General features: G+C 38.2%; 1 protein-coding gene across 12 annotated transcripts in view; it reads right to left on the bottom strand.

Moving 5' to 3' along the window:
- Positions 1-12,380, bottom strand: part of L3MBTL3 (L3MBTL histone methyl-lysine binding protein 3) — a 106,828-nt gene that overhangs the window by 51,928 nt on the left and 42,520 nt on the right. For all 12 annotated transcript variants that reach the window (XM_044924241.2, XM_025294556.3, XM_025294558.3 and 9 more), the window contains 3 exons: positions 11,410-11,501; positions 8,799-8,950; positions 551-627 (listed from right to left, as the gene is read on the bottom strand). In XM_044924241.2, coding sequence (XP_044780176.1) covers positions 551-627; positions 8,799-8,950; positions 11,410-11,501 — 321 coding nt within the window. The remainder of the gene's footprint in view (positions 1-550; positions 628-8,798; positions 8,951-11,409; positions 11,502-12,380) is intronic.

The raw sequence follows: 12,380 nt of genomic DNA on the forward strand, positions 1-12,380 counted from the left end.
TCACCTTCAAAACAGTTCTGTAAATCAGGAAAGAATAGGAGCTTTCATCCCTGAACATAGAAGAAAATGCAGAAGGTAGAAGGGACTTGCCTTGCCCATCATAGGAATGGTTGGTTCTGAGTGAGTAAATGATCAGGCGATAACTGAGAAGCAATATCAAGGAACACGGGACAAGCCTAAAAACAACACTAGCTGGCAGAATAGAACGAGACAAGTATTTGAAGCTCCAAGCTGAGTCTTTGTTGCTTACATGCTGTGGGCAACATACATACAACAGCTCCTAACAAGCCAAGGGGGCATCCTTTCCCTAGGACCATGACAGTTTTCATTACTCACAGGAGTATCCACAAGAAGCCACATACACCACAGTGACGCTCTGTGTGAGCTAACCACTCTATCATTTCATACCAGCAGTAGCCATGGCACGTTAAATAGTGACATGCTCAAAAATGCATTGTCTGATGATGAAGTCACAGAATCTGCTCTTTAGCACATGAAAATAAACTCAAATTGACATAAATAACAAACAGCAGACACATAATCAACAAACCTGGAGGAGTAATGAGCGTTCTTCGATGTTCTTTACACCAACCAACTGGATGAATGTGTGGACTAGAGGCTTCACACCTGTAAGTTATATAAATTTGGTAATTAGGAAAAATTCTCAAATACCAGTAAAAGTTAAAAAAAAAAAAAATTAGTGATTGTGAACATTTTACACCGAGTTCTGCTGCTGCTACTGCTAAGTCACTTCAGTCGTGTCCAACTCTGTGTGACCCCCAAAGGCGGCAGCCCACCAGGCTCCCCCGTCCCTGGGATTCTCCAGGCAAGAACACTGGAGTGGGTTGCCATTTCCTTCTCCAATGCATGAAAGTGAAAAGTGAAAGTGAAGTCGCTCAGTCGTATCCGACTCTTAGCGACCCCATGGACTGCAGCCCACCAGGCTCCCCCATCCTTGGGATTCTCCAGGCAAGAACACTGGAGTGGGTTGCCATTTCCTTCTCCAATGCATGAAAGTGAAAAGTGAAAGTGAAGTCGCTCAGTCATGCCCGACTCTTAGCGACCCCATGGACTGCAGCCCACCAGGCTCCTCCATCCATGGGATTTTCCAGGCAAGAGTACTGGAGCGGGGTGCCATTGCCTTCTCCGACACCAAGTTCTACCTTTTCACAATCTATCTTATTCGGGAAAAAATGGCTAAACCAAAGAATTTTTCACTCTTCCAACATATTAGTACCAAGGAGATTTCTATCAGATACATATAACATTCAAAACTGACACCAGGCAAATAGTCTTTGTTCCCACACAAGTGGTGTTATATTCCACAACTGCGAACATAGCAAATGTAAAGATAACGTCACTAAAATTTGGAATTTCCATTTAGGAAAATCATTTGGAATAATAAACATGTATATAAATAGCATATACACAGGCAAGCTAAAATTATTTCAGTATTTCTAAGGACAAATATACAAAAGCAGGAAGCGCAATCACCCTCAAAAAGCAAACACACTCTCTCTATTGCCCATTAGAATGGCAGAGACCAGGTATTAAAATGGGGTCTTTCTTTTCCTCACCTCTTGTCATCTTTACTTCAGTCAAGTATATGCTTTGCCAAGGCCTCTTTACCAGTATGCACATCTGATTCCTTGCTCCTAATTAAACCTGTTCGATATAGTACTCATCCCAACATGCAACACTCTTCATTCATTCATTCACTCAGCCATTCATTGAAAGGCTGAGTGTCTATCATGTGCCAGACACTGACACTGAGGATACAGTAGCAAATAAAATACTACCAACTTTCAGCCTCTTGGAACTTATAGTATAATGGGAAAAGAGGAAATTAATTAACAAACAAAATGTATATTCTGGGGGCAAAATGCTATGTAAAGAATTAAAATAAAAAAGTAGAGTGTGTGAAACAGTGGTTAAGATATTCCTTCAAAACACATAGTCAAGATGACTTTTTAAATAAGATGACATCTGAAAAGAGTGAAAAGAGGACTGAGCCACTCAAATATATAAAGGAAAGCCTTCCATGCCGAGGAGACAGCAAGTACAGGTGCTATGTTAAGAGGAGATACCAAGCAGAACTGTGTTAGGAATGGACTGAGATAAGCAGAGAACAGGAAATATCAAGAGGGGCCGTTAGGCCACAGTAAGGTCTTGGAATCTTAGAGTAAAATGATGTTTACTAGAACATTTTGTGAAAGGTTTTAGGCAGAAGAGTTGCATAATCTGATTTATGTTTTAAAGAAATTAGTCTGACTGCTTTGCAGATAATAAACCGCATTTGGGAAGGAGACAAGAGGCTGCTGGAAGGTTTTTACCAGAGTTGGTGAGGGTAACCTGAACCAGAGTGCTGGTGGTGAAGATAATACGAAGTGATTGTATATTTAGGTCAATGTTCTAAAGGAAAAATCCACTGGATAAGCTGATAGATTTGACGCAGAGTGGGAGTGAAGGGAAGTCCAGAACATTCCAAGGCTTTGGGCATGGCCACTAGAAGATGGATGTTACCATTTTTTGAGATAGGAAGACTGCAAGCACAGCCTGACATTCCAAACAGTGAATGACGAGATCTGATATTAAGATGTTTCACAAGCAGGTAAAGGAGTAGATTATGAGCACAAAAATTTAGAATTTAAGGGCAAGATCAAGGATAAAAACACACATTTAGGAGTCATCGGCAAATAGGATGGTATTTAAAGCCATTAGCAGAGATGTGACCATCCAGAAAATGAGTATAGAGGGCAGAAAAGAGAAAAGGCGAAGAAGTCCAAGAAACAATGACTGGTAAAGTGAGAGAGAGAGAGAGAGAGAGAGAGAGAGAGAGACAAAATCGACTGGGTCAAACGCGGCTGCTCGGTCAAAGAAAAGAAAAAGCAAGAACTGATCACTGGATTTACCAAGGTAAAGGTCACTGGTATACTTGACAAGATCTGCTGTGGTGGAGCTGGGTATGGGAAAGGGCAAAAGCCTGAACAGAGTAGGTTTAGGAGAAAATGTTAGGAAATGAGCATAGCTAGCTCAGAAAACACACTTAAGGAGTTCTGTTTTTAAAAGAAGTAGAGAAATGAGACATTAGATAGAAAAAAAGAAAGCTTTTTTTTTTTTTTTTAACCTGGGAAGGCAATGGCACCCCACTCCAGTACTCTTGCCTGGAAAATCCCGTGGATGGAGGAGCCTGGTAGGCTGCAGTCCATGGGGTCGCTAATAGTCGGACACGACTGAGCGACTTCACTTTCACTTTTCACTTTCATGCATTGGAGAAGGAAATGGCAACCCACTCCAGTGTTCTTGCCTGGAGAATCCCAGGGATGGGGTGGGGGGGGGCCTGGAGGGCCGTCGTCTGTGCAGTCGCAGAGAGTCAGACACGACTGAAGCGACACAGCAGCAGCAGCAGCAGGTGAGGGATATACGGAAATCTCAGTACACTTTAATGCCCAATCCCTTCAGATGCATGGTTTTAAACTGTATAAGCAAAACTATGGATCTTGATTTTCCAGTTATACTATTCTTTCCTGGAAAATCATTTGGCTATGGATTATTAGTAATGATGCAGCCTTTATTTTAGGGAAATTTTTATATTATTCTAGGGAAAACTCTTAATGGCTCCTTAAAAATGAAAAAAATAACAAGTATGTAATACTTCTTTAATTTTTTTCAATTTAAGACAACTCTCAAGTACTTCTAATTATGTCCGGCTCATGATGATTAAAGTAAAAGCATTAGATACAATTCTGTTTATTGGATTTCTCTATATATTACAAGTAAAGAAAACACTGTAGCATATTTTGGCCACTTGTTCCTGTACAGCCAGAATCTCATATAAGGTTTCAATATTATTTAAATATCGATCAAAGTCATCATTTAAAATAAACGGTAAATAAAATAAAGAAGCTGTCTCAATTATGAAAATAAAAATAGCCTCATTTTTATCTAGTTGACTTACAGCCCCTCTATAAACAAACAATACTTCCTTCAGAAGTGGGAAGGCTGTGAAATTATGTTACTATTGAAACACAAGTCATCTCTTAGTCCCATCTAGTGTTCAAAAGCAGAAATGTAACCCAGAAGAAACATAATGAAGAACAACTAATGGTGAAATGTTTGGCAAACTGCTGGTCCCTGTGCCTTTCCTTTCTTTCTTTGGGGTTTTTATGTGTATTGTTAAGAAAGTCCATTTCAAAACAATTTCTAAGTCCATTTCACAAGTACATACAAATTATTTACGAAGGCTGCTAGGACCCAAATCAGACCTAGACTGGTAGATAATCAGAGAACTAAGAATTTGTGAAGAACCCACACATGTCATATAAAGTGAGCAAACATTAAGACCCTCATGGAAACACTGAGAGGTTAAGTGGCTTCGGGTTGACAGTAAAGGGCCCTGGTTTCATCAGCCACTGGCAAAGCTAAACAAAACTAATGCGCCCACACTGGGCTCCCCAGATCTCGGCAGAGAGTCGGATAAGCACATTTCAAGTTACTCACTTAAGGAACACATCAAAGTCTTCATTTCAAGCAATAATGGTTTATATTCTTCGAACAGCACACTTGGTCTCCCCCACTCCCTAAATCCAAAGCATGATGACTGCCAATTTCTTTTCTGGTGCCTACTTTCCCGGCTCCCACTCCGTGCTAACTCTTTAGGGCTTCCATCACTCTTGTTTTACTAAGCCCCAGACCTCATCCCACCGAGTCATCTTGTTCTCCTTTTCATCCTTAATTCATTTCCAAGCTCATTCCTTATAGAGGCTGTTTTCAACATTCATAATTTGCTTCAAGCATGAAACCTGATTTTCACTAACAAGGTGAGTACCAGGAAGAGACAAAGGAGGTGCCATCTCATCACCCTAACATCAATGTTCCTTTCAAGTCTTCATTTTCTCCACACTGAGAGAGAAGAAAGCTCGTTTCTCCCCAAGGCTAGCCCTTCTCCTATGGGCCTGGGGTCCTCAATTATCCAGTCTCAGATGTCTCCACTCTCCCTCAACAGCGGCTTCTTTCCTTCAGCCTAAAACCAAGCTCAACACCTGAGGGGCTTACTCCCTCTGAGACAATAATCCACTTTCACCTTCAGGGCTAAACTTCTCTGCCCGATGTGCCTTACAGACATCTCTTTCAGTCAGTTCAGTTCAGTCACTCAGTGTGTCCGACTCTTTTTTGCAACCCCATGGACTGCAACACCCCAGGCTTCCCTGTCCATCACTAACTCCTGGAGTTTGCTCAAACTCATGTCTGTCAAGTTGTGATGCCATCCAACCATCTCATCCTCTGTCGTCCCCTTCTCCTCCTGCCTTTCTCAGCATCAGAGTCTTTTCCAAAGAGTCAGTTCTTTGCATAACGGCCATCTCTTTAACATTTTGCAAACTGGTTTCTGTTTCTGAAATTCTTACTTTAATCCTTACAACATCTTGTGAGATAGGGACTATTAACCCTTTTTCCAAAGGGGGCACCTAAAGCTTAGAAGGATTAAGTCACTTACTGAATACCAAGGCTGCCACACCCCAAACATATCCCTGTTTGCTCCATGGACTTAAACATAAGTAAGTGCTTTCCTTGGCCAGAACTATTTCATCCCAACTTCTAAGTACTAACTCCTATCATTCTTTATGATCCAGTTCAAATTCCATGTCCCCAGGAAGATCTTCCTGAGAAACCTTCAGTGAGTCAGTCAGTCCTTCCTTCCACATGCCACCACAGACAGCAAGCAGTTGGTTCTAATAACTAAGCGCTAACCACCATGGACTCTGCAGCCAAGACAGAGGTGCTGTGTTTCTCTCTGTTCCTAGACACCGAGCCTCTCAAGACTGAAGTGCAGAGGTCCCTAGGTCCCTGTCATCTCTGTAACTCACCACCACCATCAAGGGGTGTTTCTCGAATATAATGGTTGATGACACACACACTGCTCTGAGAAACTGACAACACAATGCAAAGTTTTCAACATTATTTGGGGAGACACATAAAATTACTATTACTCTTAATGTATACATGTAAGAGAGCCCAACTACTAGTAACAAAAGTGTAAAGAAAACCCAGAGGTAAACCAATTTTTATTCTAATATATGTATACTATTTGCTCTCATTAAAAACTACTACAACCCTACATAAATTTAAATCCCACATAGCATTACTCTTTGAAAGGAAGAAATGTTTTGCTTCAATTAAACATGCAGTACCACAAATGAATGTGTGTGTGTGTGTGTGTGTGTGAGAGTGCGTGCATGCACATGCGCATTCAAGCACACTTTCAAATTCCCACTAAGGTAAAAAGAGGTAAGATCACTGCCCAATTCAAAGGAAAAAAAAAATCTCATTTTCAAACTATTTTAAATTGGGAAAGCAATCCAATTTGTAACCTCAATTACATACCTAAGTAACTAATTTATGCAGATAAAAACCATTCCAAAATTCAAAGATCAAAGAACATAATATTTAATAAGGTTGGAGAAATTTCAGTGCGCTTAAGTAATTTTCAATATGCCTTAATTGCATATCGAGCAAGAGAACACACTGTTATTCTTTTTCTGACAATTAACAAAATATAACTTCAACAGTTAGAATTGTAAGTCTATCTTCAAAGTACATTCCATTCTAAAAATAATTTGGTTGTGCTCGTAAAAGTGCAAAATCATTGCTGAAAGAGATCAGTTTTTACCCCTGCTCTTTCTAATAAGAAAACAGGATGCTTCCTATTCCCTAGGCATTTGGCACCAGAGAAAAATGTGATACATTCTCCTAGACTTTCTCATTACTTTTTTCCTCCCCAGAAGAATGAATGCTTTTAAAGGAAACACATATTATGTCAAATAAGGAACCTACACTTTTAAAACCCTATAATACTTATAGGACCACAAAAATAACTTGAAACATTTACCTACTGTGTTTAAATCAGGCAAAAGCTGTTTTTAAAAAATTCTCCCTGAAGCAATCAGAACTTTAAAAGCAAAAAGCTCTCATTTCAACAGATTCTAATAAATAAAGTATCATTTATTAATAGAAGGACTGGATCCCAATTGTCACATTGGTACTGCCATCAACACAGCACATCAAACACAGGAGGGAGAGAAATATGTTCTACCCAGGACAGATTCCAATATTTCTACATTTATAGTTTTCTCATCTACTCACTCATTCAAGACAGGTATGGATAATTTTAAATGAAACAAAAGCCACCAGTTTGCAGAAAATATGAGAAAGAGAAGAACATGGTAAGCAATGCAATGAGGATTCAATCAGCAAATCCAGGCTGTGGCAGAGTCAACAGGACAAACAGCCTGGTTTCTTAAATAAAAGTTACAGGGGGAAGAAAACGATGAAGGAATAGGAAACTGTAAATCAAAAGAGATCAAGAGAAACATCAAAGCAATCATACAATGCACACCCTATTTGGACCAAAAGCTAATAAACCAAGATAGTTGGGCGATAATGTTTTAGTATGTTAGTGACATGATGTTATTTATAACTTTATATATTTGAAAAAAGAAAAAGAAGTTATATCTTTAGAAGATACATATTCAGACATGAAATGCTATGGAATCTGGAATCTGCTTCAAAACAGTCCTGGAGTTGGGATTTTAGAGCAGGAAAACACCGGAAACAAGACTGGTATATACTGGTAATTGCCAGTAGTAGGTAATGCCTGCAAGAGGTCACTCTACTGTTCTAACTTTTGTATACACCTGAAATGGTTTGTATTTCAGTAACAAATTTGATTGCAAACAGAATAAAAAAGATATCCTATGAGGAAAATTATGCTTTGCAGAAAAAAGCTGGGTAAAACTTACTATAATATTCAAAAGTACTTGATTATATGTGATGTGATCATGGAGCTACTTTAAAAAATTCTGTGAAAACCATACATAAAATATAATTCTGATTTTTAAAATTCATCTTTTAAAAGCCTAAACAGCAAATAGCTTTCAATGTCTCTCCTTTTTTAAAACAACACAAGTAAAACTGATGACTGTGTAAGAATCCAATTCGAGAAGTAATGGAAATTATTAATGGCTCTACTGAATATTTAACTATACACACACTAAAAAGGTCAGGAAACAAGTTTTCCTCAAACTAAGCTACATTTATATAAATTAACATCCATTTGCTACTGCAACATTAGCCATATTTTATAAAGATACCTGTCACTTCTCAATGCAAGTATTGTCCAGAAGGAACTAAACCATGCAGAAATTCCTTTCACCAGCAAACTATAGTTTCGTTAGTGAACGTGAATTAGGTATGAAAAACCATTATTTCAACTGCCTAATCAAAATCTTATGGCTTTACTATAATCCTTTCATGATTATATAATTTTATAATTATGTTGCTCCTGCCACTTTATATAATACAGCCAAAACCCTTAAGGGTTAAAAACAATATTCCTCAATTAATAATTTGTATTGTCATTATAAATAGTAAAATTAGCTACTGGGCATGAAAATATGAAAGGAAGATTAAAATATTTTCTTAAGAAATGAGAGAAGACACCTCAGATGAAGGGGGGAAGTGTGAATCTGTGTGTGCACTCACGTGTGAGTGTCTCTTGGGAGTGTGGTACAAACTGTGCTTTCATAGGAGGCAGTCAACTAAAATACAAATCACAAAGTAGAACTAAAGGATGTTATTTAGAAACACGTGCCATATGGAACAGGTAAAGTTAAAAATCCAAAATGAGAAAGAGGACAGAATACTGTTATTTGTGTTCTCTGCTTTGCATTATTACTGGTTTTAAATAAGTACTTGAATAAACATCAATTAGAAAATGCAGACAGCAATGAAAAATGTCTCACCAATAGTCATAGCTCTCATCCCAGTTGTCAAAATGTACGAGGAAACGATTGTCCACCATATCTGTTACCGTAGCAACACAGATGAATGCAGGGTTCTTTTTGTCTACAGCTTCAAGCTTCATTCCAACTCGAAAGCCTGATGGGATCACTGTCTATGAAATATACAGATTTAATTAGAGATAAGCACACACTTAACAACAAGGACCTGAACCCTCTCTGCACCCTTGCTTGAAAGCCTGGCATCCATCAGCTATATTCACATAATTTAAAAATCATAGACCAGTTTTGCAGCAGAGTTGCTTTCCAAGAAGCAGCAATAAGAAAAATGCTCCGTTGCTACACCCAATTAATTATCTGGACCTTTAAAGTGAACACACCCACAACCTTGAAAAGTTTACTTAATCTTAACTTGTGTCTTGGTACTTTAGATGACTATGCTAGTTAGGCAAGTTTTATGAACCGTATAGTTTACTTTCAGTTTCTCTCTTCCTTTATTACAGACTTAACAATGAAAATGACTTCATACAAAACATGCACATCATCAAGTTAAAAATGTGTGTAAGTCAGTACAAATTCACTCCCACTTCTGAAAAATCTTTCAAAAGGGTAGTCTACTAAAAGTAGGCCACCTTCCTATATGAAAGGCTGGAAATTATTACAACTATGATTCAACAATCCAGATGTTATTCATAACAGCACCCAAAGAGCTGGCTGTTAATACATAAAGCCATTCAAAATAGCTTGTAGTATAAGGAAATCCACAGATTATTGGCCATCTGGGACATGAAACAAAAACAATAAAAATTCAGTCAGATGCAGTACTTGAAATGCTGTGGATGTAAACATTCCTCAAAATATTTCATGAAGAAAAATATCCTAATCGCAGAGAAGTTCTTGGATATCAGTAGTGTCAATCACAACACACTACAAGTCATTTCTGCCCTTCAGAAAAAATCTTTCTGTCCAGACTGAAGCATACAGACACTTTTCTCATTACTTTAAGCAAAATAGATGTTATCTCTTTTTACTATAATTACACAGCTATCATCACAAAAATGCGGATAGGCATGTATCTGAATATGTTAGAGTGAAGTCCTGTCTGAGTCAAAGGATCAGGCACTAATGCTACACAGGTACTGTTACTATATATTTAAGCCCTGGACTTCTGTATCAGACCATAAATATTTGAGTATTCTTAGGTAGAGAAATCTAGAAATACAAAAATTAATTACATACCAAACACACATGGCCCAAGATTCAGTTTTGTGCTAGCAATGCACAGAATTTAAGATGATGGTCAGTGGCTCAAAAATACCTGACTGAACTCATCATCAGAAAACCAGACAAGGATTAGGAAACTTGGAGCCGTGACAGCAAGCCAATTGCTGAGTTTTCCACCTGACTGGCCTCCCTCATCTTTAAGGAGAATGCTGACTGACTATGCAGCATGGACATCTCAGCAATTAAGCTATCTTCTCAATTAAGATATTTAAAAATAATAATCTGGCTCATTATCTCTATTAATTACCTAAATGCACGCGCGTACGCACACACACACACCCCCTTCTAGTTCTCTAACTCAAGCTGGCCTGTGTTCAATTTGATTAGAGAATGTTTCAGCCATTAGACTTGCTGCCCTCAAAACACCTGGATAATGTCATTTCCCAAGTGGAGAGTATGTGGGGTAGGTGGGAAGGTTTTTCTCATTCCTGATATCTGGAGGGAATCCCTAGTGAAATATGACGGCCTCTCTCCACACTCACACACTGTCACCTAACTGGTGAATCTGGAAGGAAGAAGTGGTCACACCGTTAAGCTGGCCTACAGGGCATATAGTTTCCGCCCTGCTCCCCTCTGGAAGCAAGTTCTGTCCTGCAAGATGGTAGTCTGCCCTGGTCCAGTGCTCATGGGCTAGTGTGGTAAGGATGGAAGGGCCAGTAAATCTCTAACTCCAGGGCTCAGAATCAAGAGACTCATTTGTCAGCAGATATAGGCCACACATGTACTGCAACTGAGCTCTCAACAACTATAAAGGTGAGATTCTGGCTTTCCACCTGCTTGTCCTCTTTCTTTCCAATTAGATCAGAATTTGATCAGGGTAGAACACTGTAACCTATCAGGCCTCCTCAGAGATGCCCATAGCTTAAGAAGTAGAAAATACAAACACATCCGGACTTTGCTCCTGTTAACACTGCAAAACAGAGCTAGAAGCTGGAAAAAAGATTTAAATGATAGCTAGGATGCAAATTCAAGTAGGGTTACATTCATCTCACTATGCGAATCCTTTCTGAACAGTACTCCTAAAATCAAGTGACCATAACCATAAAATGTCCCAGTCAATTTAATTTGCTTAGGCACCTTAACTGTAAAGTATACCTAGGTTTTATACTATGTTGCCTTTTACTATTTAATTTTTTAAAAAGACAGCCATGATATAGTTAAAAACAGATATTTATTCATGATAATTTTTAGTTAATTTTAAAGCTTAAGAGCACCTTATTTACCAAAGCAATAACATTTATTATAGTTTCTTGTTATCACTTGTAATTTATCCAAGGAAACACTCAAAAGCCACTTCCTGTGAAAGAAAAAGTATCTTCGAGGTACTTACTATATTCTGATTTTCAAATAATGACTTGGGAGCAGCCTGAGCTTTGCATGTCTTGAGATAGGTCTGCCAATTAAATTCTTCTTCTTTATATCCTAGGATTCACACATATAGAGACAGTAAAATACCAAAATATTTCATACTTAGCTTTCCATTCTTACTTTTATCTGTAAGTCCAACATGCCAAAATCAAGCCGTCAAGTGACTTTTTAAATGGATAGTATTTAACTCATAATTAGTATCTAAGGATTTTTACACACAGGGTATTTATTTCCAACAAATTGTATTATTTTTTCAATTCCGAATGAATGGCAATGGATAAAAGGAAAAGGTATGAGGAAGCAAATACACATTGTCCTCAGGTGGACTTCTTTTCATTACCAGATCATTTCTACCAGTATTTAGGTAGAATTCATTAGCAGTGAGCTGCAGTAGTTGAGTTCTCTGTTTTTCCCTCACTCATTCTATTTTGGGAGACTAACTTGTAGGGACAGTGGGAAGCTGGAAAAAATGGTACTACAAGAGATAAAATCTTTCTAGCCTGTCACCACAAGAATGACATGAAGTGAGCATGTTGGCCAACTACAATAATGGAAATGTCCTTTCCTTAGTTCTCACCATTACATGTTCAACACTGGTAAAGCCAACATTTCCTTTAAAAAGGAAATTGGGCATTTAATTTTACCGAATAGATTCTCTTTTTTACTTCCATCAAAGTCCAGAAGGTGGTGTGAAAAGAAAAACAATTCACCACATACGAGGCCAATTTATGTAAAGGCTTACATATTTTCTTTTTCATCCCTCTCTTTTCTAGGTGTTTTTGTTCAAAACTTCAGTTATCTGAAAATACCATTCTGCCATTAATTTTTCACTTAAAACCAAAAGATGGCTTGTCCATTAAAATCCAATAACCTACCTCCCCACCTAAAAAAAACTTCAATAATCCTGATGTAGTAACCAGTGAATTGGAGAAG

The sequence above is a fragment of the Bubalus bubalis genome, chromosome 10, assembly GCF_019923935.1.
Source record: "Bubalus bubalis isolate 160015118507 breed Murrah chromosome 10, NDDB_SH_1, whole genome shotgun sequence".
NCBI lineage: Eukaryota > Metazoa > Chordata > Mammalia > Artiodactyla > Bovidae > Bubalus > Bubalus bubalis.